The following is a 26,294-nucleotide window of genomic DNA, read 5'->3' as shown; positions in this document are numbered from 1 at the left end:
TAATAGGTGAGGATAGTTGGTAGCCCTGGTCATGAGCTTTCCGTCTATCATCAAAAAGTTGTGTGTTTTGAGCAAAGTGACCAACGTATCTTTTTCACAGCTACAAAACTATGCGCAAAAACGTTTCACATGAAAACTTTTTCACAAATAAATTTCCTTTCATTTGAGTATTGATTTTATGTGAAGTGATGAAAAATATTTTCCCTTCACGTTTTCACCGAACAAGAATTGGCTCCAAAGCAATATTGAAACTTTTCGATCAAGTCCGACTATGCCTATGTTTATTTTCTTCTAATTTTTGCATTTCATTATAAACTTGAATATGCATACATAAATACATATGTATGTACATATTTACAACACTAGCAGTAATTTGAAAGAAAAAAATCGCATACTAATTCCATTGCTTTGTATGTATTTCTGTATCATTTCAGCAGTGAGCACACAATGTCTACATTTCCTTTCATATCCGATGCGGAACCGCATCATCGTACGTTACAGTTGTCATTCCAGAATCTAAACGTGCTCCATAATGAACGCCAAATTCTCTCTGATGTGAATGGCTTAGTAAGGTAACAACTGAACTACAAACATACTGCCACATTTTACCTACATACGTATAAACAATAATTTTTTATTTTTTTCTCTATTTTTTTCTTCCTTCCTTCTTACTGCACTTTAATATTTTTACTCGCACCATCCTATGTTGCTCTGTTCTTCGTACTCCATTACCCACATCCATCTATGGATGCATCTACTACTGCATATATCTGCCCCATTCAACGATATGACTTCATTTTCCATTGCGATTATATTCTGGTTTGTCTTCTTGTTGATGTTATGCATTTGTTCTGGCCTCTTTTCCACTATGCATGCAGCCCTGGCGAAGTTTTAGCCGTAATGGGCCCATCTGGTAGTGGGAAGACCACATTGCTCGACTGCCTCAGCGGACAGCGACGCTTCGATAGTGGCGGCGTTTATCTGAATCGCGAACCACTCTCGAAAAAGTGGCGCCGCAAGATCTGCTATGTGCTCCAAGAGGAAATCTTCTTCTCTGGGCTAACCCTCAGAGAGACTGTTATGTATACGGCTCTGCTGCGACTGCCAGATAAAATGTCGAAAGCGGAGAAAATCAAGTCGGTTGATCGTATACTGGAAGCGTTGGAGCTAACATTTTGTCAACACACGAAATTTGGTGACTATCTAAATCGTGGATTGTCGGGCGGTGAGAAGAAACGCGCCAATATCGCATGCGAGTTGCTAACCAATCCGCTGCTGATGTTACTAGATGTGAGTATAAATAAGAATTTATATGAATGTAGTATGTGCACTATATGTAGTGTAAAACTTCGTACGTGGTGGTTTTTGTTAAATATTTGCCAGGTTTTTTAAGTAAAGATTTTTTGATATCTTTTTATAAAATTATTGTTCATGCTTTAACCAAAACCACATAAATCAAATTTTCAATTATAGAGATTAGAAAAATTCAAAAAAATTTCACAAAAATGTTGAACTTTTTAATATGAATTTTTATAAAATTTTGGATATGCATTTTTCGGTTTTTATCACAAAACAAGTTGCGTTGATTTTTTTTTTTTAATTTCTTTGTAAGTGTTCTTGCGTATTTTCTTCCAAAAGAAGTTCATGCTTATTTGGAAAAAAGTCCACAGCCGGTTGAAACTTGCACCTTGTCAGACTGAAATTCTATGGGCTATAAACCTGCATATTCAAAAATTTTATGTACGCTCATATTCTCAGATGCCAGAGAGCTTTGCTTAAAGCATAAACCATATTTGTATAAAAAAAACAATAACAAACAAGTTTTAACTTTAAAAACCTAGCAAATATTTAAAAAAAAAACACTGTGTACTCAGTTTTGCACTATAGTGTATGTACGTTTGTGGGGTTGAAAGAAATCAAAACAAACTCGCGTAGCAAATGGAGCAGCTGCCAACACATACATTTAAGCTCATTCAATTTAATGCCGCGTTGGTTGAGCGAGCTTTTACGCTCCCCATACGTGCATACATATGTATGCATCCATGACATATGCATGTAAATACGTATATAGTCCAAAGCTAAGAGCGTACCTCTTTCTTCGGCATGCTCTTAAGCACATTTATAGTTGCATCTCTTAATTTCGAATTTCGCGCAAATTTCAGGAACCAACATCCGGCCTTGATAGTCATTCTGCGATATCGCTCATGAAGTTTCTCAAGCGTTATGCCGTGCAAGAGCAAAAGACTGTGGTGATCACCGTGCATCAGCCTTCTTCGCAAATGTTCCACATGTTCGACAAGCTGTTGCTGCTTTACAACGGTCGAACTGCGTACTTTGGCGAGGTGAATAATATTTATACGTATTTCGAGAATATCGGTGTTATCATTAAACCGCACTACAATCCCGCGGACTTCGTATGTGAGTAATCACTGATGATCATTTTTTTAAATACCTTTTAAACAAACTGCAATTTTTCATTTCTTAGTGGAACAACTGAAGTCATATCCTAAAATCCGCGAGAAGCTGTTCATCGCCGCCAAGGAATCTCATGGCAATTACTTGAATAGAAACTGTATTACGGTGAACACGAACAATGAACGGAATCAGCAGCACCACCACTCCAACAATGTTCGGCATAATGGTGACATCAATGGTGACGCTGCTGATGTCACACCAACGGCCAACATCACCACCACCATCACAACAGAAATTGTCAATGAGAAGTCCCACAAGCATGATGCACTCATCAATGATATTATCAACAACTATTATAAGGGCATACACAAAAATCATAATAATCATCACATCAACCACGATGCCATGCTAATCATAAGTGATCATCAGAACCCCAATGAAGAGGCGTCACAACAGCTGTGGTATGGCCACGATTCGCAATCGAACTCCAGCGTCACTTCAAGTGTGTGCCAGCGTTATGAGAGCTGTGGTGACAACGATTGGCTCGACTATCCGACGAGTTTTCACACGCAGTTCTGTGTATTGTCCAGCCGCAACTACAATGAGGCAAAGCCGCGTATGTTGTCCAAACTAAATTGGTTCCAAACGATCGGTTTGGCATTGATGGCTGGCTCAATTTGGTTTCAAATACCACGCACCGAAGAGTTCCTACACGATCTGCAAGGCTGGATGTTCTTCTCACAGACATACTGGATGCTGTTTGCGCTCTTTGGCGCCTTAAATTCCTGTAAGTTCCTGCAAGAAATATTTAGAAAATAATTCATCTAAATTTGTTGAACTTGTGGCCGTTTTTGATAAAAAAAAAAACTATGGATAAACAAAAACAAGAACTTAATGTCGAGCACAGCTATAGTTAAATCTCTAAAAATATAGCAAATATAGGTTATGAATCAAGTCTAAATAGCACCAAAAAAAAAATAGTTTCGCTTGATTTGTAGTTGGGTTGACAAATGAAAAAGTTGAGAAGGCAACTACAGTTTACATGGCGAGCATAGCTCATTGGGCGGACCACAGCCTCTATAAGCCGGAGTCGCTGGTCCAAATCCCAATGAACTAGATGAAAAGTCTGATGAGGAGATATGGTGATCTACGAAATAGCAGCTATAACTTCAACCATTTGTAAAGCTCAGTAAAATTTTTGAATAAACTTAAATTATTTGGCCAAAAATAGCAAAGCAATATTTATCGTAAAAACTTGTTAATTGATTAGTGAGTGAATTTTTTTCACTTTTAACCGACTTCACAAAAGGAGGAGGTTATCAATTCGTCGGATTTTTTTTTCTTTTATGGCATAACTTTGGACCACGTGAAATGATTTCGATAATACTTGTTTATCGGAAAGATGGTGCCTAAATTGGGTTTAGATCCGATCATTGGATCTTGAAGAAATTAACGTTGCTCCTAAATTTGTATATGATAATTGAATTAGGTTGTGTTTTTTGTTTAAAAAATACTTGTATTTTTTTTTTTATTCTAGTCCCTGCAGAACGCGAAGTTATTAGTAAGGAACGTCGTTCGGGCGCTTACAGGCTATCTGCATATTACTTGGCGAAAATGTTTGGGGAATTGCCTTTGGTTGTGACGCTGCCGACTGTCTACCTCATGATATCCTATCCAATGTTGGGCTGTACCAGGTAAGAGAGCGTTAAATAAAAATAAATAAATTATAACCGCTTTGCTAGTGCTTGGCCGAGCTTCTGCTTCAAATTGTGGTGTGCGCCTTAATGTTGTTACACAAAGGCGAGAGCCGTACATGATTCAATAATTAAAGATTTGCTCAATAGTGACAACAACGTTTTCAGTTTTCCTTACAAAAGGTTGCATTTAAGCAGGATGGACAAAGGGAAAAATTAAATCCCTTTTGAAGAGCACTTTTTTAATTTAATTAAAACAAATTAATGCGAACGGCTTAAAAAGAAACTGAACTTATATTGGAAAATATTTTAAAGTTTTTAGCTTGTGGGCAATATAAATAAATCAATGGTATGTATGGATATACAAATAAATATGTATACGGATCTGTGATACGATAGTTCTTACGGAAATTGCCTAGTGCAATATTAAACCAAACAATCCAAGAAATATATTTTTTGAATTTTTTGAATTTCATCACAAAGCTTTTACGTTAAGCAAATCCGCTCATGCCATTGAAATGAATACTATACAAAATAGGTTTTTAATCTTTTTAAAGAGAATGTAGAACACAGGAAATATTTTTAATATGCATTAATTGTACATGGTAATTTTTGTAAGTTTTTTGTCTTTATTTCTTGGCATTCCATACATAGTTCACAAAATTAAATTACTATTTAAACAACGAATGTATGTACGAAATAAGAAACATATGCTGCAAATGGAACTATAAATAATTTGACAAATAATTGGTCCACTAGGTGGCGCTTAAGTATATGTATAATCAAAAGTTATAAGCTAGACAAACGAGTCGTTGGTATAAGCTAATAACGATATTGTATCGCAAATGTTTGCTGAGCTTGTAATTCAGTTCATTTGGTGCGTGTTGATGTTACACAACGGTAAATACATTTTATGAGAAGCATTTCAACCGCAGAAATATGCGCGGAGGTTTCTAATGTAGATGTTGCCCCGACCAGAGATCGAACGCAGGTCTTCCTGAGTGGTAATAAGCACCTCTAACCAATCAAGTACAGCGGCCCACTTGAAAAACCACCTGTATCTATTTAAATGTATTATTGCTATATTTTAAGCGCTTTTGTTTTAAGTACTTCTTACAGCTTTTTGTTTCTAATCGATCTGTTTAGATTTTTAATTAGCATTCTTGTTTTAAAAAAACAGCTTCTTGACGTCGGCGGTGGCACGTACGTGCTCTGAACACGTAATAAGCCGTTCCAAATAGTGGTCGCAGTTCCGAATAGTTGGGCCGTTGATGTTTTTAAAAACGACCTCCAATCGCTTTATTGCCCCCAAAAAGCTAATGCTTGGCTTCGTTAGGTCTCCTCTGGACACTTCATCTACCCACGTGATGGTAGGCTCATTGGAAACGTGTTCTGTCAATCCCAGTTTTCTAACAATAAATCCCGTGAGAATATCAAACTCCTCTTGTTATTGTAGCTCGTTGGAAAACGCTAGCTCGTCACATAACGCAAACTCCTTTGAAAGCACCTCTTCGTCAGTAAAAAAGCCACTCTGTTGCATTGGCTTCCACATTACCACGAGCAGCAAAACTTGCGCTATTTCGGGCTATTATTAGTTATATATTTCTGAATGTAGTCTTGTTGATAATTGATGTATGTATTTTTAAAGCAATATTACCTAGCAAGTACGGATTATCAAAAAGTCCGCCTTTTGCGCGCATTACCCCAAAAAAGTGCTCGAATATGTCCTGGTTCAGACGGTATGTCAGGATGTATCCCATGTCATACTGGTCCTAGACATACCAAAACATATCCCTGAGCGAGTTGTTGCTTATTATCATACCATTCTGTGTCAGTAGGAACGCTATGTCCACACTTGAAAACGAGTGTCACTGCTCTGGGGCAGAAAAAATAGTAAAACTAACAGGCAAAAAAGCAAACGCACAAGGAAACCTGTAAACAAAACGGTTCACTTGTTAAAAAATGGTATATTGGCCACTTGTTTAAACTTAGCTTAAGTGTGTGTGTGTCAGTAGGAACACTATGTCTGGGCTACATCGGTTGGCGCTGCTCTGTGGCAGGAAAACGTTCAATTGGAAGGGCGATGCACACTTACGACGAATATTTATATATAAAGCGCGGCCCGCTTTTTATGTGTATGCGCTGAGATGAATTACGCTGCAAATGAGGTGTATTACATTTTAGAAATGATTTTTTTTAATTATATTATGGATTATCATAAAATTATTGCAAAACTTACCCAAATTCTCGTAGCCAGTAAATGAAATGTCAGCGAATATAATTTATTAAAACATCAATAATGGCAGTGGTTATGCTACCGAAATGTTTGTTCTACAAATTTTACATTTACTCCACTTTTCACGTAATTTTGAAGAGTTAGCAACCAGTGCCTAGCTAAGGGAGCCTATTTGTTAAGGGGGAGCGAGAAAACTGTTTTTTGAGCAAACCTTTTATTATTGAATCATAATAGACGTACTACTTTATGCCACCTCCGGACGACAGATGATTTAAATGAGAAACTTTTTTCATGCCAGAAATACACTCGGAAGTTGGGCATGCCGAGGGGTGACCACTATTAGAGAAAACACTTTTTTGATGTTGCTCGGAGCAGTGATCGAACCCTGGACCTACCGAGTGACAGAGCGCACCTCTAACCACTCGACGATGGCGAAAGAAAGCGAAAGAGAGAAATATTAATTTGTTTATTCTATTAATAAAGTTAGAAGGAGAAAATTTGAGGATGTGGAGATATTAGGTTCATTCCTTATCTTTTTGGACTAAAATCTGAAAAGTGTCAAAATGCCAGAGCGTAAGCAAACTGTGCTCACTAAAAGAAAATAACAGCAAAAGTAAAGGAACGCAAAAAACCAAATTTTAAGTCCAAAGAATGGCAACAACAAAGCTAACGTCAAATAAGAATGGAAATGTGTGTACAAAACACATTCACACAAGCACAAGCACAATAAACACTTACTATATCAATTATTTTTTGCCTCCTTCCAATTTCAATTCTCACTTTTTTCGTATTCTTTAATTCCTGTTAATTTAAATCAGTTGAGTTTGACACTTTTCAGGATTTTGCCAGAAAAAATTCTTCTGACTAAATCTGACTACTTCGGACTGATGAGAGTCACTCTCACTGAGTGTTGCTATCTCATTTTTGCTGTCATTTCCGAGTTAAGGAACGCTTTTTAGACTAAATCTGACTACTTCGAACTTTTTCTGACTATTTCTGGGAGATAAGGAACGCTCCTATTAGTCATTAACATTTAATTTTTTATTTTTTCAAAAATAACTACTGGAAATCCTCAAATATAAAGTTTTAAAAGCATTAACAATACCTATTCGTCCTTTTGCACAAAAAATAAAAATTTTTTTTCAGTTCTAAAATTTTAACCAACTTCAAAAAAAGGAGAAGGCTATCAATTAGTCGGAATATTTGTACATTTTTTTATGTATATTACCGCATAACTTTGGACCACGTTAACCGATTTCTATAATTATTTTTTCAAAGGAAAGGTGGTCCTATACTAATTAAGTTTGGATCCGATCATTTGATCGTGAAGAAATTAACGATAATCTTAAATTTTTTATGGGAATTGAAATCGGTTTTGTTTTTTGCATAAAAATTACTTGTTCTCTATTATTTCATACCCATATCGTTTTTCTACATTCTACCCTTAACATTTCGCAAACTAAAATGTCGCGATCATTTTTTCTACCCATGATTTTAGAAATAAATCTTCTGCTATTCTGACCAAAAATATTTTGTACTTGAACTTGTCGCCTTAATTTTCTCAGTACTTAAGTTTTCCGATTTTTTTACAGTTGCAAGCTGTTCTTTTTAATGCTGGTCTTCCTGCTACTCAACACAATTGTGGCGCAGAGCGTGGGCTTCTTCATCGGTGCCTGTTGCATGGATATGAATGTTGGCATTACGTTGAGCGCACTCTATACGCTGGCGACACAACTCTTTGGCGGCTATTTATCCACTCGCATTCCAGATGGATTGAGCTGGATACGCTACACCTCAATGATACACTATGCATATCAAAATATGCAAATTTTAGAGTTTCGAGAAGGACCGGCGTTAAGGTGCGTATACTGTCTATTATATTACGTACATATGTACATACCTATGTACATGTCGGCATTGTGTTTGTGATAATCCCATTTTTGGTTCCCCGCAGGTGTGGCAATCCCAGCAGCTTTGAAATCTGCAAAACAAACGACACCACGACGATGTTCATTCCATATCAGGAAATACTCAAGGCACAAAACTCGACATCACCGCTTTGGCTGAACACGCTCGTATTGATGATGTTCTTCGTGGTGTTTCGTGGCCTCGGCTATGCTGTTTTACGTTATGTGCGATGTCCCAAAGCGGCGTGATATTCAAAACTCCAGTGAGCTTAACGAGAGAAAAAACAACAACGCACAATATTAAAAAAAAAAATGTGTGTAAATTTATTGTAAAATTTATTAAACTCATCCCAGAAAGCATTTTTATACAAATATGTTGTACGTGTTTTATGCACTCGTAGTTGATCAAATGTTTCATATATCCGCTGGTGATATGTTTATATTTCCTGTTGAGCATTTTTAAACTAAGAAATGTTGTTTCTGCGTGTTTAATATTTCTTCTTTTTTTTTTTGTGTTAAAGTTTGAGGTACGAAAGTGCGCTCCTGTGCACCTTACTAACAAAAAGTATACAATAATCGTACATACATAAAATATGAAGATGTATTTTAATGTTAATTTTTTCTATTTTTTAAAAAACTTTTTTAAATTAAAATACATATTTTATGGTAAAGCTATTTTAATGAAAATTTTATGTAATAAAATTTTGAAAGCATCACTTTGTAAGGCGAAAGCTCGCTATCGAAAACTTCAAAATGAAAGTAAGCAAAAACAATAAGTAACATTATCCCCATATGAAGCTGTAAAATAAAATAAAACAATTTAAAACTTTAAAAGAATGTAGTATATTCCATAGTATTCAAATACAATAAATGTCAAAGTCAACCTTTTTTCGATTCCTATCTACAAATTACAACTAAGTAGATGTCATACTCTAATAAATATTTCTACAGAAATTAAAAGTAACAGCTACATAACCTACCAATACTAGCATATTCACAAATATAAGTGTGTTTTTGTTTGTTTTTTGAAAATTACTGTGATGTAGTATTCTAGTTTCTGAATTTAATTAATAAATGCACTTCATATGTATACATAAATAAATTACTCATTAAGTTAGATATAGTGGAATGTAAATTTAAACATATTTATATTGAATAAGAAATATGTAGTAGTAGAAATAGTTAACGTTATCACGAAAATTTCCACTATACAAAGTTATGGTATTTACTATATAGTATGTATGTACGCTATAATTTATATCAACAATAAACAACTCTATTAAATATTGTGAATGCTATGTTTTGCGAAAATTTGTATTATATATAATATATTATTAAAAATGTATTATCATCAAATCTTTGGATTTTCACTTTAGGAAAATAATATCACAGCTCACGGCAGTGCGCGCGTCTATGCGACGCCACAATGAAGGTGTTGCGTTTGTAAAAAAAGGTTAGGTTTTATTTATGGCTGCGTAACGTCTAAAATATTTCAACTAGAATTAAATTTTTTTTAAATACATAAATTTCAACTAGAAAGACTAGTAAATCCATTGAAATTTGTTTTGGTTAATAAAGATTATACGTAGCTAAGCTGTACACCACTTTATTTTTGTTTAACAAAGGAAACTATCGGTATACGTAGCTAAGCTTTACATCAGATGTCATGTTTGTATTACTTAAATATAAAAACAGAGATAAATTACAAACTTAGGGCGTTTTCTTTTCTATTAAACAATTTTGCCTTCTTATAAATATTGGAACATTTTCAGTAGGTTGCTTTTTGTCACGCAAAATGGCTATATTACCAGAAAGTATGGCCCTTTTGCTTAGTCGGAGGTCAATATTTTGAGAAATGAACACGTAAAGCTGTGAAAGGACTGAGGAAAACAGGGCAACATTATTTCGAGAAAAGAAAACGCCCTGATACAAAAATAGAAGGTAGTTTAATTTGTTGACATTCGTTGTTATTCCCGACCACTTGACTTTTAATAAGTTTATGACATTTAACTGAAATCATGCCGCCAGATTCACTAGCAGAAAAATTTTTGTTTCTTGAAAAAGTAAAAAAAAAAAAAATTAAGCTGGTGAAGTTGGATGAAAATATTAAAAGCGTTTCCAAACTGCCAGAATTCGATACACCTGAGCAAACGTTCCGAGGATAGGGAACGCAGTACGATCTAATGCAGTTTGATAACAAATTGCTGACGCAAAATATTTTTAAACCTCTAAAAGATATACCGTTATCCGTGGAACAGGGCGCAGGTCGAGTTAAAATGATGCCCTGCAACTTGTAACAGTACTAATTTTTGGATTCTCGATAAAGATGTGGTGCTGCTAAAAAATATATATACAAAAACATAAGCACCAAACTATGTATTTGTGACAAGAATTATCCACATTAAATGAAAACTACTGCAGTTCCATTTTATAAAATTTAAAAAGTATGTTTGCACCATATATTGTCTTCCCAGAGACCCAATAAACATTCGGCTTTGTTAACAATTCGAAAATGATTCGAAAACCAATCTTTTTTCGGGTCTCATTTTCGATAACGAATGTGAAATAGGTTAGTACATGTTCGATTCGAGAATTTGGCCATTCTCCAGCAAAACGGAACCTTCGGAATCTTATGAATTCGAAATCCAGCCCATTATCGAATTGGAATTTTAATGAGAGAGAGTGATTTTCTTATATTTCCCTTCGAGAATAAGCTGGATATGACTTTCTCTCTTGTTACTATGGTTTCCATTTTTTTTCGAACCCATCTTAAGTGTATTTCCAATATACTTACGGTGACCATATTAACCAACGTTAAATAAAGGACGTTTTTTCAAAATTATTTGGGAATACGTACATGCAACTTGTATGATAAAAGTACCTTACCCATATCGTAATTTAAATCAAATATTTACCAGTTAATTATGTTATTTAATTGTACAAGTTCCCCTGCTGTAGCGAAAAATGAAGCCACATCCTTTTTAAGGACTTCGCAATACTTTGCTACCAAAATGCGTTTACCATACCATACTGCACGACGAAGCCAGCACACAGTGGTTCAAAATTGGAATTTAATGTTCATAATTCTCCGGAGCCTTTTTTTATACCCGAGCGCACTTGTGCACAATGGTATATTAATTTGGTTTACATAACGGTTGTTTGTAACAACCAAAACGAATCGAGATAGATATAGACAAATGTATACATAAATGCTCAGAATAAATAGAGAACTCGATTAAGCCATGTCTGTCTGTCCGTCTGTCCGTCCGTCCGTGTACACGATAACTCTAGCAAAAATTGAGATATCTCAACGAAATTTGGTATGTAGGTTTCCGTTAATCCAAGGTAGGTTGGTATTGAAAATGGGCGAAATCAGACAGTAACCACGCCCACTTCCCATATAACGGTAATTTCCAGAAATACGAAAACTGCGATATTTTAGTAACTACTGAAGATAATTCACTCAAAATTGACATTTACAATAATTTCCAGACGAAAAATAAGAATATTATAAATTTTTGGAAAATGGGCGTAGCCACGCCCACTTATGGTTACATGTGTATAACTTGGTAACTGCTGCACCAATTTCTTCCAAACTTGGTACAGTTGTTGGCCTTGATACAGTATCCTAATGCCCGAAAATTTAAAAAATCGGACAATGACACGCCCACATCCCATATAACGGTAATTTAGAGAAATACAAAATCTTCGATAAGTCAGTAAATATTAAAGCTCATTGACGCTTGCAACAATTCTTTACCAAGAAATACGTGTATGGTAAAATTTTGGAAAATGGGCGTGGCACCGCCCACTTATGATGACACATATGTATATCGGTAACCGTTCTACCAATTTGTACCAAACTCGGTATTTTTATTGTGCTTGCCACATAAAAGCAAAACGTTGATTATTATTGAAATTGGATTAAAATTACGGCCGCTTTTCATACAACGGTTAATTTCAGAAATGCTTGAAACTACAATATTTCGAAATTTAAGGACGCTAATTTACTCAAAATTGATACAGCCCGGCTTAGCATCTAGCTTTCGGAAAGGTGAAAAAACATATATTTAATACTTGCGACGGGTATTTAATGTTCGGCTCCACCCGAACATAGACTTTCTTACTTGTTTCAACTAATTTTTACTAAAAACAAAAAAAATTGTTTTGGTAAACATTTTTTATAACATTTCAACATTTATTTGTGTAATTTTTTCGTTTTGGGAGAACCATACAATTGTTTTCAACTAGTTTTTGTTATGTAACATTTGTTAACTGGAAAACGAGAATACATTTTCATCAAAATTGCTACTTTTTCTGCATGTTTCACTAAAAAATTTAATATAATCAAATAAATATTTACACATCGGGCTCAACTGGTCTCTTGCAAATATTATAATCTTTCATTAAAAAATAAAAATTAATCAAATTAAGTCTAACATGAAAGCTCCAGTGAATTACGAACACTAAATGGCAGTTTTGAACCACTGTGCAGCAGGGGTTTATTGTTTTTTTTTTTCAGTGGAATTGGAAACTTAGCGCGCAACACGATCCTGCTTTACAGATTGTACAAAGTTTATCGATTAAATAGAAACCCTTAAGTGGAGGCGAAACAAACTGGCGAAGGCTTTCATTATATTTTGTAAGGGACAGTTTTAGTTTTCATATTCTGTGTTTAAAAATTTACATATGAAAAATGCAGAGCTGATTTAAAGGACAATTTAACAAATAAAGGACAAAAGGCGTCCTTTATTTTGAAAAAAATTATAAGGGACAGGGGGTTAAAATAAAGGACTGTCCTTTAAACTAAAGGACGGATGGTCACCGTAAATATACTATAAACGTTGGAAAACTAAGGTTGGTTATGAGTTGGTTCTCAGTTCGATATTCATATTGGATATCGAAGGTCATTTTCGAACGTTCGCCAAAATGTTTATTGGGGAGTTTGGCTCCACGTGTTCTTTTATTTTCTAAGTGTAGCGAGTAAAACTTCACACTTAAATTTAAGACATTCATAACAAAAATTTTATGAAGAAAATCCTCTACGTCCTCCCAAATATAAACTGGGACGCAAAATTGAAGCAAGTTTTGCCAATTTTTCTTTAGTTTATTTAATGGTTATTATTTTTTATGAATATGTAGCTCATTACTTAACAAACAACATACATATACTACAAACAGATTTCACACTTTGTGTAAAAATCATGAAAACTCTGCAAAATTTCAGCAAAATTTTTAACTTTTTAATCAGCTAAAATGACGCGTCTCAGTTTATATGCATTTGGGTCACTCGCTTAAAACAAAAAACATTGAAATCGGCTCACTATCTGATTGTTTTTTCAATATTATATAACACAGTCCGACATGAAAATTTTCTCAGAGATAAGACTAGCCATTTCTAATACATTTTGGATCACTAAATTTGTAAAAATAAAAACTTGCATATTAGAGTTTTAATAAAATAAGGTGAATAGCAAAATCGGCTAAAAACGGCTAATTTATTTTTTTTGCAAAACGGCTAACAAATCAGCTGCCGGCTAAACTGAATTTTCTCCGCCTATTTGCTATCGCAACCGGCTGCATATTTGGGGTTTAAAGCCCAGCTAGTCTAGACTTAATTTCCGTAACTTAACTTAACTTGATATTTTGGCCGACCTGTTATATGAGAAACTGTATTGGCGGTTAGTTAAAACTTAACTTACCCTAAGAAACTTAAGAACCTGTAGATTTTAGGCTCTTAAGTTACGGCCTTACGGAAATTGAGAGCGGTGAGGGAATCAGGCTTGCCAGACTCTCGTTTTTGTATTTCTTAAAAATAAATGAAAGCAAAAATTTGTGTTTGCATGATTTTTCTTGATGTGGCATTTTAGGCGGCTAACTGTTAAACAGCTGAAAGAGAAAATACAAAAACAAAATATTTCCGCTCTTGGCTTAAGTTGACGTGTTGAGTAGTCATTGATGATTCCTTACGGTAAGTTAAATTAAGTTAAGTCTAGACTAACTGAGCTTTTAGTTTGGGTTTTTAAGTTACGCTCTTACGGAAATTGAGAGCGGTGAGAAAATCAGGCTTGCCAGATTTTAGTTTTTTTACTTCTGAAAGTGTACACTAATTTTAGTATGTCTGTCTAAGAAGTATATCTGTAGGAGGTGCGGACAGGAAGGGCATTATGGTCAAATGCGGCAATGTGTGGTTTTGGACTCGTCTGATTGGGGGGTGAGTTTGGGCGGTTGTTTATTTCTGGCATGTTTACACATGTAGCGAGTAACACACCAGTGGTCATTAGCTTATATGCAAATTCTTCTTCTTCGACGTGGTTCAGCAAGACATCCCAACATTCGTCTGCATATCAAAGCTAGCAGCTGGCTGAAGTATTAGGTGAGGGGGTGATGACCAATGGCGTTGACATGTTGTTTTATAGACCGAGGGATGCCAGTGATATAATCCTAACTCTGGTAGACCGGGCTGAGATGATGGCGTTCCAATTTGGGTGGGAATTCAAGTGAGAATGGGTGTCAGTGATCACAATCCAATTCAAATTGTGATTATTCCACTCTCCTCCCTGACCGTTAGGTTGCGTACCAAATGGGAGGCTGGCGTATAAGCGGAGCGAATTGGAAGCAATACGGGAACTGAAGTTGTTTGGGGGGTTAGTAGTGGGGTTTTTTAGAAACTGGAATCAATTTAAGCGAGTTAAATGGTGGTCCAGACAGCTCTCTGACAAAAGAAAGTCCATCCTGCGTGTAAGGCGTCAGTTCCAACGTGAACGACGTACCGGGGGTTAGGGTCTTTGCCACATAAGTTCTGAATTTTTTCAGGAAATGAGGGAGTATAAGGGATTGCTATAAAGGAAAATAAGATTAATGGAGGTGATTTGTGGGTGTTAATAGGGACGATCCTTGGGGACAGGTCTGTAGGATCTGTTGGGATCGTCGAGGTGAGGATAATACCTCTCTTTGAGTTGGTGATTCAGTGTTATCAACTTGGAGAGAGTGTGCAGGGGCTTTGTTAGGTGCGTCCTTTCCCAAGGCTGATGTTCAGGTTTCTCATGCACAAGAGGCGCCTGTCCCTCCAATAGATGTTGCAGATCTGGGGTATGCATTTGGCTTGGTTAAGTATAGTAAGTCACCAGGTTTTGATGGCTTTAACGAAGAGATGTGCAAATTGTTGTGGAAGTTCACTCCGGAATATCTGGAGGTCATCTATAATAAACGCATATGGGAGAGTTATTTTCCTTTTGAATGTGCTAGAGTCGTTGTTCTCCTGAAGTCGCCCGATAGGGTGGGGAGTAATCGACGATCTTATCGTAGTATCATCTTTCCAGTACTTGAGAAAGTCCTGGAGCGGGTCATAGTTGAGAGCCGTGGTTAAATATAAAAAATTGTGTAAGAAATAGTGCCAGTGAGTATTGTAAGTCGATTTTAAGATGGAGTTTGATTGCTTACGTTGGGATAGAGTCATTGAGCTTTTGCAGAGACTTGCGTGTCCAGAGTTGGTTTTATGGCGTGGCTACATCTCTGGCATACACATGTATATATTTCGTATTTTGTATTTTGTAATGTATAAAAATTTGTACTACGCGGAAAATTTAAGTATCTCGCGAAATGAGCGAAAAAATAAAGTAACTTCCGAAAAGCTGCATAAACACGTATCACTTTTGAAGTAAATGGATCAAAACGGCAACACTGGTGGCCACGTAACGAGCTGCATTTATGAGCAGCTGAGCGGTGCCATACAGACATGCCACCCACCGCTCAGCCGCTCATTGCATGGCCTCCGCCTAAGACAAGCAGCCTTTACTATTCCAAAGATATCCACCGAATGTCTCTGCAAGCGCAAGATCTGCAGGTACTCGCATTAGGACCCGGGCCAACTCCTTTTCCATCCTTGCCCATCGGTGTACATACATGGTTTCCGTTATCCCCGTCTGACTAACATAGGATGTACGATATTTTAAATGCGTACATACATACATATATATGTATGCAAGATTCAATATTTTAGCATAAATAAAGCTTTTGAGTATAACCCCTTTATTTTAAACCTATTTTATATTAGTATAAAGCACAACTTGTTCAGAAAATCCACTTACAATCTGTGATACACTTGATAAAAATTACAGTCAATCTGAGCAAAATTTGTACATTGCTTAATTAAATTAAATTAAAATTCTGAAAAAAATATTTAAAAATGCAATTTAATTTCCTACATGTAAGTACTTATGTATGTAAGTAAGTAAATATCGCTCACAGAGTAACGAGAATCATTATTGCTGCAGAAGTGACTATTTTTCGTCGCATCAATATGTATTATAAGTTCTGTAGGATTTCATCAATACTTTTTCCTTTGGTTTCGGGTACATAAATAATTAGAAATATACAACCTGCAATACAAATTCCACCGAATCCGAAGACCATGCCGTGCATGCCCATAAACTCCGCCATCAATGGCAAGTACTATGTACATACAAAAATAAGAAAAGTAGGCTTACAATTATTTATCCAGTGGGAATGAGAATATCTTTTACGATACTTACTTTTAGCAAGAACACTCCGGTAATCCACATGGTCATCATGCAGGTCATTGAGCCCAAACTGCGTAATTTTAGAGGCATAATTTCCGCAATAACCAAGTATGGCAGCCCCATTAAACCCACGCTCGCAATGAATATTGTGAATGAGAAGCTAAACACTGGTAACCAAGAAAACCCGCTAACCTCGTAGTCGAGCACCTTAAGATATGTGTAGGTGCCGAATATAATGTGGCCCAAAGCTACGCCAGCGGTCGAAATGAGCAGTAAAGCCTAAGATTGTAAATAAAGAAAATTACTCAGTGTCAATTTTTATTTAGTTTAGGCTCACCTTTCTACCAGCGCGTTCCACTAGCAAAGTGGATGTATAAGATCCGAGCAGATGGATCACACCAACAATTATTGTCGATACTATGGGGGAAAGACTTGAACCAGACTCTAAAGATATTGCCAGAATAATTCAACATAGCGAAACAGCCGGAAAACTGCATAAGCGTAATAATTCCAATACCAATCATAAACGCTTTGCGTGTAGTAGGATTATCTGTTTTTTTCGAGTATAGAGTAGGGAATGAAGGTAAATAAATACAACACACGATATAGAAGAAAAATCAAATTCAAGTAATCTCACTTATGTCTTTCCAGGCAAGTGAATTGCTTTCATCTTCAGCATCCTGCTTGCCTTCACCTTTCAGTTTGTCCAATTCGAATTTGAAATCTTCAGGCAACTCATGTGAAAGAGCGCGTATATTGCGATAATATTTCAAAGACTTCTCGGCTTTCTGAAAATGTTAAGAATACATAACCTTAATAAAGCGGCGTTTAAATATATTTACGATGCTGTTAAGGGCATAAAACAGGGATCACACGATTTGAACATTTGTACAGATTCGTACATTTTTACAGTTACAGAGTAGTGTTGTTTGGAAAGTTGTTAATGAGCTGAACTTATTTTTTCTAGACAACACCACTATGTGACTGCCAAAATTTACAAATTTACAAATCGTGTGGATCCCTGCTTAAATTTATATAAACGGGGAGTGTAAATTTTTTTGACGTAGAATACGTCTTGCGTTTCGATATGGAGGCTATGCTCAAATGTTGTAGTTGCAATTTTTAGAGCTTCACGAAAACGCTTATTGCACGAAAACTAATGAAGCGATCTTAAAGAAAGGTGTGGCGTTTCAAAGATAAAATTCCAAACCTATCGACAGATTCACTTTTGTAAGTAACCAATTTGGTTTCTGTCGTAGAAGCAACGGTAAATATCGGCTTATTTTGGGGTAGATTTTGAGCTTTTAAAGTGCTCTAGCAACTTATGATTTGCAAATACATATAAATTTCAATTTCGGGATGTAGGTTTTTTGGAGCAATTGGAACATTATCACGTACAAATTTTATATAAATTCAACAAATGTGACCTGGTCTACGGAAAGGGGGCTTAGGTGTCAAAAAATCAATTTTCACTTTTTGGTTGATTCGGATGGAAGATGAGATGCTTTTTCACGTGGTGAAAAGCAGAAAATCCTAACTTGCTTAGAAGTGTACTAAAAATGTAGAGAAAGAAGAGTAAAAATACGACAAAATATTATTTATTGTTAATGAACAAAATACATTGAATTATAAGCTATAGAGACATGATTATACACTAGAAAAACGTATTATGGGCCAAAAATAATAATGCCGAGTAGTTGTCCGTATACGGCACTGAACTCCTCATCAACACTCATGTTTCATTTCATGCGAAATGCGAAGAGGATAATCAACAGAAACAGTAAACGTCACTTCTTCAGTGTTACTTTTTTAAATGTTCCACACTAGCAACTTACACGATGAACTATAATAATATTCCGACCAACAACAACACTTACTGGACCAACAACAACACTTACTGGATGTCCGGCGCGGAGAACAATTAACGAGATAATGAGAAACTGACGAAACGAGTTGCTTACTTTTAACAGCTTTTTCACAGAAAACTAGTTTTCCGCACGTAAGCTCCCTTTTCGTAGACCAGGTCACAAATATTGAGAATTTGAAGACAAAAAATTGTTGAATAAATTAGCAATTTTTTTTTAATTACAAAAATGCTCGAAAACCGTTGGAATGACTTTGCTTTTGTTTTCTTTAATCAAAAATTCAAGTTTTTTCCTTTCGTGTGGTATATGGGAAGCATTGGTTGATATCTTCGGATCTGTATTTCTTTTAGTAATCTATGTATGTATGTATGTATGTACATACATACGCACACATGAATGAATATCAGATCTGTACCGTTTGTTCATTTTTTTATTTAATTTTCGTTTATTTATTAAATTTGATTGTTTTAAAAAGAGAGATATCGAGCCCTAACCGCCAAAATAACGTAAGCGACATTTTTTTCAAAATTTTATTTTTGATGCATAAATATGCCTTGAGCATCTAGATGCAATACTGCATCAAAAAGAAAATTTTGAAAAAAATGTCGTTTACGTTATTTTGGCGGTTAGGGCTCGAAATGTATATGTTTTTTAATTTAATTTAATTAAAAAAATCTTATTACTAAAAGGCGAACAGCATAACTCTAAGGGCTGGTTTCTCCAACTCAACTTAACTTAGTTAAGCCAATTTTCTTTACTTAGTCAAGAATATTTAAGCTGTGTAAAACGTAGGCTAACTTTTAACTTAAGTCCAAAAAGTGGCTAAACTAAGTTGAGTTGGAGAAACCAGCCCTAAGACTTCCTGGTTAGCAGATCTTTCAATTAGTCTTTCGAATAACAGTAAAGAACTTTCATGGTAGTTGCCATAATTGACAATTGTCTTACTGCCCATATCCACAGGATAAAGTTTATATCTTAATCAGAGCTTTTAAATTTCCATTACGATTAGGAACCATTAATTTTTTTGAATATTTTTAATTTCAATGATTATTTTAATTTATTTATTATTTAATTTATTTTCTTACATAGCCGAAAGGCGATATTAGGCTTAAATTAAAGCTAGAAGTCTCGACTACTATCCCTGCAAATACCATCCCTGCACCTTGACTTGATGGTCACTTATAGCTTAAACAGACGGCAGCGTTGGTGCGGATTAACTCGGACTTAATCCGAGTCAACTGCAGTTAATTCCCGAGTTGATCCGGATCAACGCTGCCGTCAGTTTATGCTTTTATAGTCATTTATTAAACAGCAAAACTTGATTTTGTGCTAAGTTTGAGTACCCACCGCAATTAAACAAAAGGTGATGGAGCCTTCCACTTAGGCTCAAATTAATGCCTGAGCTTTCGACTATAATCTCTTTAAACACCATCCCTGAGCCTAAACCCTAAGGTCATTTATAGTTATTTATTTAACAGCAAAAACTGATTTTGGAAAAAATTTATTTTCTTTTCAATAGCACAATATTCCAGTATTTTTATATTGTTCAATAAATGACTATTAGTGACCATCAGGTTAAGGTGCAGGGATGGTAGCCGAGGGTTATAGCTTTAATTTAAGCCCAAGTGGAAAGTGCTATGTTCTTGTTTTTTGCTAGACCTTCTAAAATATTGCAAAAAACGTGATTTTTTGACACTTTGACCTAATTTTTCTCAAAATCTGGAGCGGATGGAAACTTTATACTTACGGATTCGTAATCAGCACAAAACAGTCTATCAAAAACAGCTTAAATATTTTCCGCAACAAAATCACTGTTGCCTTGTGTTATCTATATATTAATATGCTAACATAAATTTTGTCCGCCTTTGTTTAGCGATTCTACCGAACCGATTTCAAAACCAAGAACACCATTAGAAAGGCATTTTTCCGCAGAGTTTTTATGGTTTCGAAATTGGGTGAAAATTACGGCCAAACCCGTCGTTTAAACATTTCCGTATTTGTGTATAGATGTAGTTGTAACATGTTCAATTTGACATGTTTGAAATAAAGATAAATATGAAGATGAAGAAATAAATGATAACGATAAAGTAAAAAAAAGAAGGCAAAGGTGAAGATAAAGACGAAAATGGAGACAATGAGAAATACATAAGAATTGGGGTAACTGAATTGAAATTTTACGATAGGAATCGAAATAAAATGAGCCATACAAGTTACCGAAATTTATTGAATCATCAAAGTTTATAATTATCGAAATTTATCCCTGCTTATTAAGTTATCGCAACGTATCGAATTATTCAAATTGATCAATGTTTATTAAGTTGTCGAAATGTATAGACACAGAAACTTAGTTATCGAAATTTACGGATAGTTATCGAGCTATCGAAGTAAAGTTAAAGTTGTCAAGTTATCGATATTTATTGAATTATCATTATTTATTGACTTAACGAAATTTATGTCGTAATGCATGGAGTTCTTTCAACTTACAGAGTTATCGATAATTATTGATCTACTGAAATTGGTTGATTCATCGAGTCGAAGTTTATGGAATTTTCAAAGTATATCGATTTATCGAAATCTCAAGGTTATATAAGCTTATCGATTTATCACTGCTTATCGAATTTTATCGTGTTAACAGAGTGTAACGAGTTATCAAAATATTTCGAAAGCTTTCCAAAAATTTGGAGCTGTCAAAAATAAAAATTTATAAAGGTATCCAAAAAATTTACGTTTGAAATTTATCGAGCCCTCGAATTTCACAGTTATCGAAATTGGTCGAGTCAACGAATTTTGCTGAGTTATCGGATTTTAGTATTTTTGAAATTCATCGAAATATCGATATGTATCAAATCATTGAAATTTATCGATAAACTGGAATGTATCTGATCAATTGCAAGCCCTGCTGATGTCCTCCAAAGACCTTGTAAGATAAAACAAAATTTAGTTACGTTTAAGTTCCAAAGCAGAAGATTTTCCGGTAAGTTTGTACCGTATAAGTTTTGCTACGTGTTAAGTTAGAAAACCTCTCCAAGGCTCCTAAAAACTAGAAAAACTGTCGAATTTCGACAGTAATTGGCGCTCTAGTTAATCATTTAAAAATGTGCAAATAATGGTCTTTAATCATTAAAAGTTTACCCAAAATAAACCTGCATTAATTGATAATCATTATGATTATTAATCATTATTTACAGGCTTGATCTTTATCCATATGTTAGAATATATATAGCCAATGGAGACCGCTTATTGTTCTTCAAGGGCAATATATATCTTGCCATCTATTGCCGGAAATTTGGTAGTTTGACAGTTACATTTTTGGCTGGTTTTCACTATGTCAAATTCAGTGGCATTTGTCGTCAAATAAGTGAAAACACATTGTCAAATGAGATCAAAAAGCGGTTTATCGATTGATTTGGATCAGGATAGGTCTTTAGCCGTGTACATGCGCTTCGAAATCGGCTACATATATGTCAGTTTTTGGCACATAATATCATTGGAAAAGGTATGGATAAAGGAGATAAAGTTGTGTCAAAATATGTCGCCAAATTTTGGTGTCAAAATATGACATAGTGAAAACCAGTCTTTACAAATGCTTTTATGAAGATATAAAAAACCCACACACAAATATTGCCACTGATATAACTTATATGGAGCAACCAAAATGACAGCTGGACAGCAATAAATTTTATCTTACGATCAAACTTTCATAGTTGCTAGATGCCTTGATAAGTACTTACTTTAATTTTGTTATTATTTATTAGATGCTGTGGTGTTTCCGGCAGGAAAGAGAAACACAGCAGGAACACAAAACTCAGCGATGATAGAATCCAAGCAACCTCACGGTATGTGAAGAAGTACGCCAGCACAAAAGCACAGAGTATACCGAAATTGAATGTTAATATCAACCATACCATAGGCATACTCACTGATCTTGCGCCAACTCGGTGGTATAGATGGGAACTACGGTAAAAATGCCACCTCCAGCAAATCCGCCAAACACACGTGCAATACATAGGTGTGTAGGTGTGGTGGCAAACGGTATAATTAGCCAGCCAGCCTATAAAAACAAATTTACTTCAATTAAGCTAAGATTTATATTTAATGCAGAATTTCTTAAAAAATACGCTAGATAAAAAAATTGCTTTTTAAAATATAGTTTAAACCTTTCGGAATCATAAGCCAACGTACTTATATTTGCAATGCTTTGAAGCTAAATACTCGCACTTAAAAACATTTTCCAACAAAAACGTGTTTTTTTTATTCAAATTTTTTTTATTTTTATACCCGAGCGCACTTGTGCACAAGGGTATATTAATTTTGTTCACATAACGGTTGTTTGTAACAGCCAAAACGAATCGAGATAGATATAGACAAATGTATACATAAATGCTCAGAACGAATAGAGAAATCGATTAAGCCATGTCTGTCTGTCCGTCCGTCTGTCTGTCCGTCCGTCCAAAAATTGAGATATCTCAACGAAATTTGGTGTGTAGGTTTCCGTTAATCCAAGGTAGGTTGGTATTGAAAATGGGCGAAATCGGACTGTAACCACGCCCACTTCCCATATAACGGTAATTTCCAGAAATACGAAAACTGCGATATTTTAGTAACTACTGAAGATAATTCACTCAAAATTGACATTTACAATAATTTTCAGACGAAAAATAAGAATATTATAAATTTTTGGAAAATGGGCGTAGCCGCGCCCGGCTTACCATCTAGCGGTAGCTTTCGGAAAGGTGAAAAAGCATATATTTAATACTTGCGCCGGGTATTTAATGTTCGGCTCCACCCGAACTTAGACTTTCTTACTGGTTTTGTATAACAATGGTCGTACAGTCAAATTACGTTCGAAAATTGGTAAACTAAAGACTGTGTTCATGTTTATCATTTGTTTTTTTTATTTTGTTTTTAAATACTGCAGGAAATGTAAAACTTGATTCGGGCTGTGGAATCGCCGCCATCTTGAAAACAAAGATTGGCAACGTTTTTTAAAATTTTATGTTTAACATTTTTGTGGAACGTCGTTAACCTCACACTGCCACTTTTTTGTAAAACTGGGTCGAAAAAACCATTTCAGGTTAAAAGGTTAAAATGTGCTAGGAAAAAATGGTTACTAAATTTTACTACAGATTCCTTAAGATAAAAATTAGATTCGAAACCGTTTTACATATTTCGTAATTTGACTGTACTTCAAACGAACCGCCAAAAATGAGATTAAATTCAAATCGGCATAAGAGTGAAAGTAAATCCTCAAAATTTTGATTTTGATTTTCCAAAGCTTAAAATTTTATCACTGATTGCATTCTCTGCAGGACATATAAGTACAAAAGATATCTTGCTGAAAAGTATACTCACCAAGGATGGTAACGCCACCATCAGCAGGCATTTCTTTCGGCCATAACGATCGGCAAACCACGAACAGAACATCGTACCCAAAGCGCCACCTACGTACACCATAGACCCCACCCATCCGGTGTCAGAGTTCGACATGGGGCCCGTTTCGAGTGGGCTTTCATCTGATTGTAGTTGTAAGAAACTTGCAGATGGCCAACCACAGAAGCCTCCATATGATATAGTGATAATATTCACTGTTGATGAAGTGAAGAGAAAGAAAAGAAGAAGATAATGCAAAGTCAAATACTGTAGTTTATTCTAGCACAAATAAAGACTACTAGGCTTATAATGTAAGCAAGATAAATATATCGTTGGGAGGTATATGTAGATACATATTTTAAAAGGGATTTAGAAATATCATAAAGCGCTTAGTATGTTGAAAGAAGTAAATAAGTAAAAAATGAAAAAAATGCGGTGATAAAATCTTAATGGCCGCACTCATTTGAAAAATAACGATGTCTCATGAACAAATATGTAGGCTGTTTTAAATTAGCTTTTGTTGGGGTGGTTAATTGCATGAGATAAAAGTAATTCACAAATAAATTATTGCATTAGGCACTCCGCACATTCTGCGGCTAATCATAGTAGAGTAATTGTTTCGTCATGCCGAAACGAACGCATGATTAGGCGCAAACGTGATTATGAATCGTAATATACAGAGCTTCATTGAAATACATGTGTCCGGCATAAAAGCTTTGCATTTTAGTATGCCGGAACGATTACACTACTATGACTAGACGCTTAATGTGCGGGGTCCCTTATAGTTGTGAAACTTATGTATGATTTTGATGTCAACCTTAACTAAATAATTTAAAGTATTTTTACTTCAAGTAGTACATACATATAAACCATTCGTACTTTTAAAAATACTGTTTATGGGGTTTAACAGCTTAGAAAATTTAGATAAAACGTAAGTGGTAATATGAGAAAAACGTAGATAATTATGAAGGTTATTCTTCAATCTTAGTTATTTATTTAGAAATGCATTTCTGCAATCGGTGTTGCAGCGGTCTTAAGCCATAAAGTTGACGGTCGAATTTATTCTGTTTTCTATAAATTCAAATATTTTCGTCCAAACGACGCGACGTAAACATTTTTGTTCTTATTTCCTAATCTTTCTTCGTTTTGCTTAATTTTTTCTACAATTCCTATCAAACGAAAGTAACAACAAAAAATTAAGTTTCATGAACTATGTGGAAGTTTAAATCTACACTCTAGTCTATTATGATCTCGTGAACTGAAGGAACGTAAAGAACTTTTATTTCCGACCGCTTCACACCTGAAACATGACAAAATTTGATTTCCCTTCTTAAAGTGTCTTATTTGAACGCATCCAGAGGCGCATAGTGGAAAAAATCTTGTGTAAAAATAAGCTGCCTACTCGATTATTCCTTTTTAAAAAGGTGCATTATTCATTTTAGTGTTAGGAGATGCTGGGGCTTTTTTTAGTATTCGTAAAAAATATAACAAATTCAGACCAAAGGTCGATTCCTGATCCCAGCAACATGGACGTTGTTGTGTGTTGTTGAGTTTGACAGCTAATGTATCAATACGTTCAGAAGACGCATTACGATCACTGATTTTTTAGCAACGGTCGCGCTCAACTGCTGCGCCTTCTGAACCTACCCATTGTGCCATGATTTGTTACAATTTTTGTAAAGTTCCTTACGAAACTTCCAATTGCTCTTAATTTAACTTCCATTTTTTTCAGATTTACAGTTTTGGTGTATTCAAACTAAAAAAAAGCACCAAAAAATGTTCGCGTTTTGAATTAAGAAAAGCACTAAATTTAGTGCGAAAAGCACCAAGTTGGCAACAGTTCTTACGGGGTTTAAGTTATTTGCAATTTTAGTACCACCTTGTCCGGGTAAAGTGATGTGGATGCATGCAATACACAGCAGAAACGAAATAGTGAAATTCAATTTTTATGTTTTGTGAGAGTGTATTATAGTTACGGTGACCATCTGTACTTTATTTCAAAGGACAGTCACTTTTCTCATGATGGTGTCCTTTGACTTTATTTATTTTTCCAAAAATCTACTTGTCCTTTTTTTGATACGTGCCAGACATTAATGCATTTATATATTACAAAATATATAATACAAACAAGTTGGAATGATCATCCTTGTCATCTAGAGCAGAGCTTCCTAAAGTGGGTTCCGCGGAACCCAAGATTTCCTTAGAAAAGTCACCGGCGTTCCGCGAAATTAATTTTGGTATGAATAAGCACGGCGGTCGGTTTGAGTTGCACACAGAAAGAAAAG

The 26,294-nt window shown here is 35.2% G+C and overlaps 2 protein-coding genes and 1 long non-coding RNA gene across 4 annotated transcripts in view; 1 reads left to right on the top strand and 2 right to left on the bottom strand.

Moving 5' to 3' along the window:
• LOC118740411 (ABC transporter G family member 9) overlaps positions 1–9,545 on the top strand; it is a 189,142-nt gene extending 179,597 nt beyond the window's left edge. The window contains exons 2-8 of one of the 2 annotated variants that reach the window (XM_036471931.1): positions 435–572; positions 879–1,290; positions 2,163–2,418; positions 2,486–3,202; positions 3,953–4,109; positions 7,938–8,204; positions 8,300–9,545. In XM_036471931.1, coding sequence (XP_036327824.1) covers positions 435–572; positions 879–1,290; positions 2,163–2,418; positions 2,486–3,202; positions 3,953–4,109; positions 7,938–8,204; positions 8,300–8,501 — 2,149 coding nt within the window. In that variant the 3' untranslated portion in view covers positions 8,502–9,545. Of the gene's footprint in view, positions 1–434; positions 573–878; positions 1,291–2,162; positions 2,419–2,485; positions 3,203–3,952; positions 4,110–4,157; positions 4,415–7,937; positions 8,205–8,299 lie in introns of those variants that run through there. The other variant, XM_036471932.1, reaches the window with a different exon arrangement.
• Positions 249–884, bottom strand: LOC118740412. The gene is made up of 2 exons (XR_004993131.1): positions 673–884; positions 249–609 (listed from the first exon to the last, which is right to left on the bottom strand). It is a non-coding gene; the product is annotated as an uncharacterized LOC118740412 (long non-coding RNA).
• Positions 9,546–16,043: 6,498 nt separating the features above from the next.
• Positions 16,044–26,294, bottom strand: part of LOC118740410 (facilitated trehalose transporter Tret1) — a 24,027-nt gene continuing 13,776 nt past the window's right edge. Inside the window, 8 exon segments of the mRNA XM_036471930.1 lie at positions 16,044–16,706; positions 16,787–17,053; positions 17,112–17,220; positions 17,222–17,324; positions 17,412–17,562; positions 22,371–22,558; positions 22,561–22,690; positions 23,992–24,224. Coding sequence (XP_036327823.1) covers positions 16,560–16,706; positions 16,787–17,053; positions 17,112–17,220; positions 17,222–17,324; positions 17,412–17,562; positions 22,371–22,558; positions 22,561–22,690; positions 23,992–24,224 — 1,328 coding nt within the window. The 3' untranslated portion in view covers positions 16,044–16,559.

Source organism: Rhagoletis pomonella, unplaced genomic scaffold, assembly GCF_013731165.1.
Source record: "Rhagoletis pomonella isolate Grant_MI unplaced genomic scaffold, Rhpom_1.0 Rhpom_scaffold_00006, whole genome shotgun sequence".
Classification (NCBI taxonomy): domain Eukaryota; kingdom Metazoa; phylum Arthropoda; class Insecta; order Diptera; family Tephritidae; genus Rhagoletis; species Rhagoletis pomonella.
This window is presented reverse-complemented; position numbering and strand designations above follow the sequence as displayed.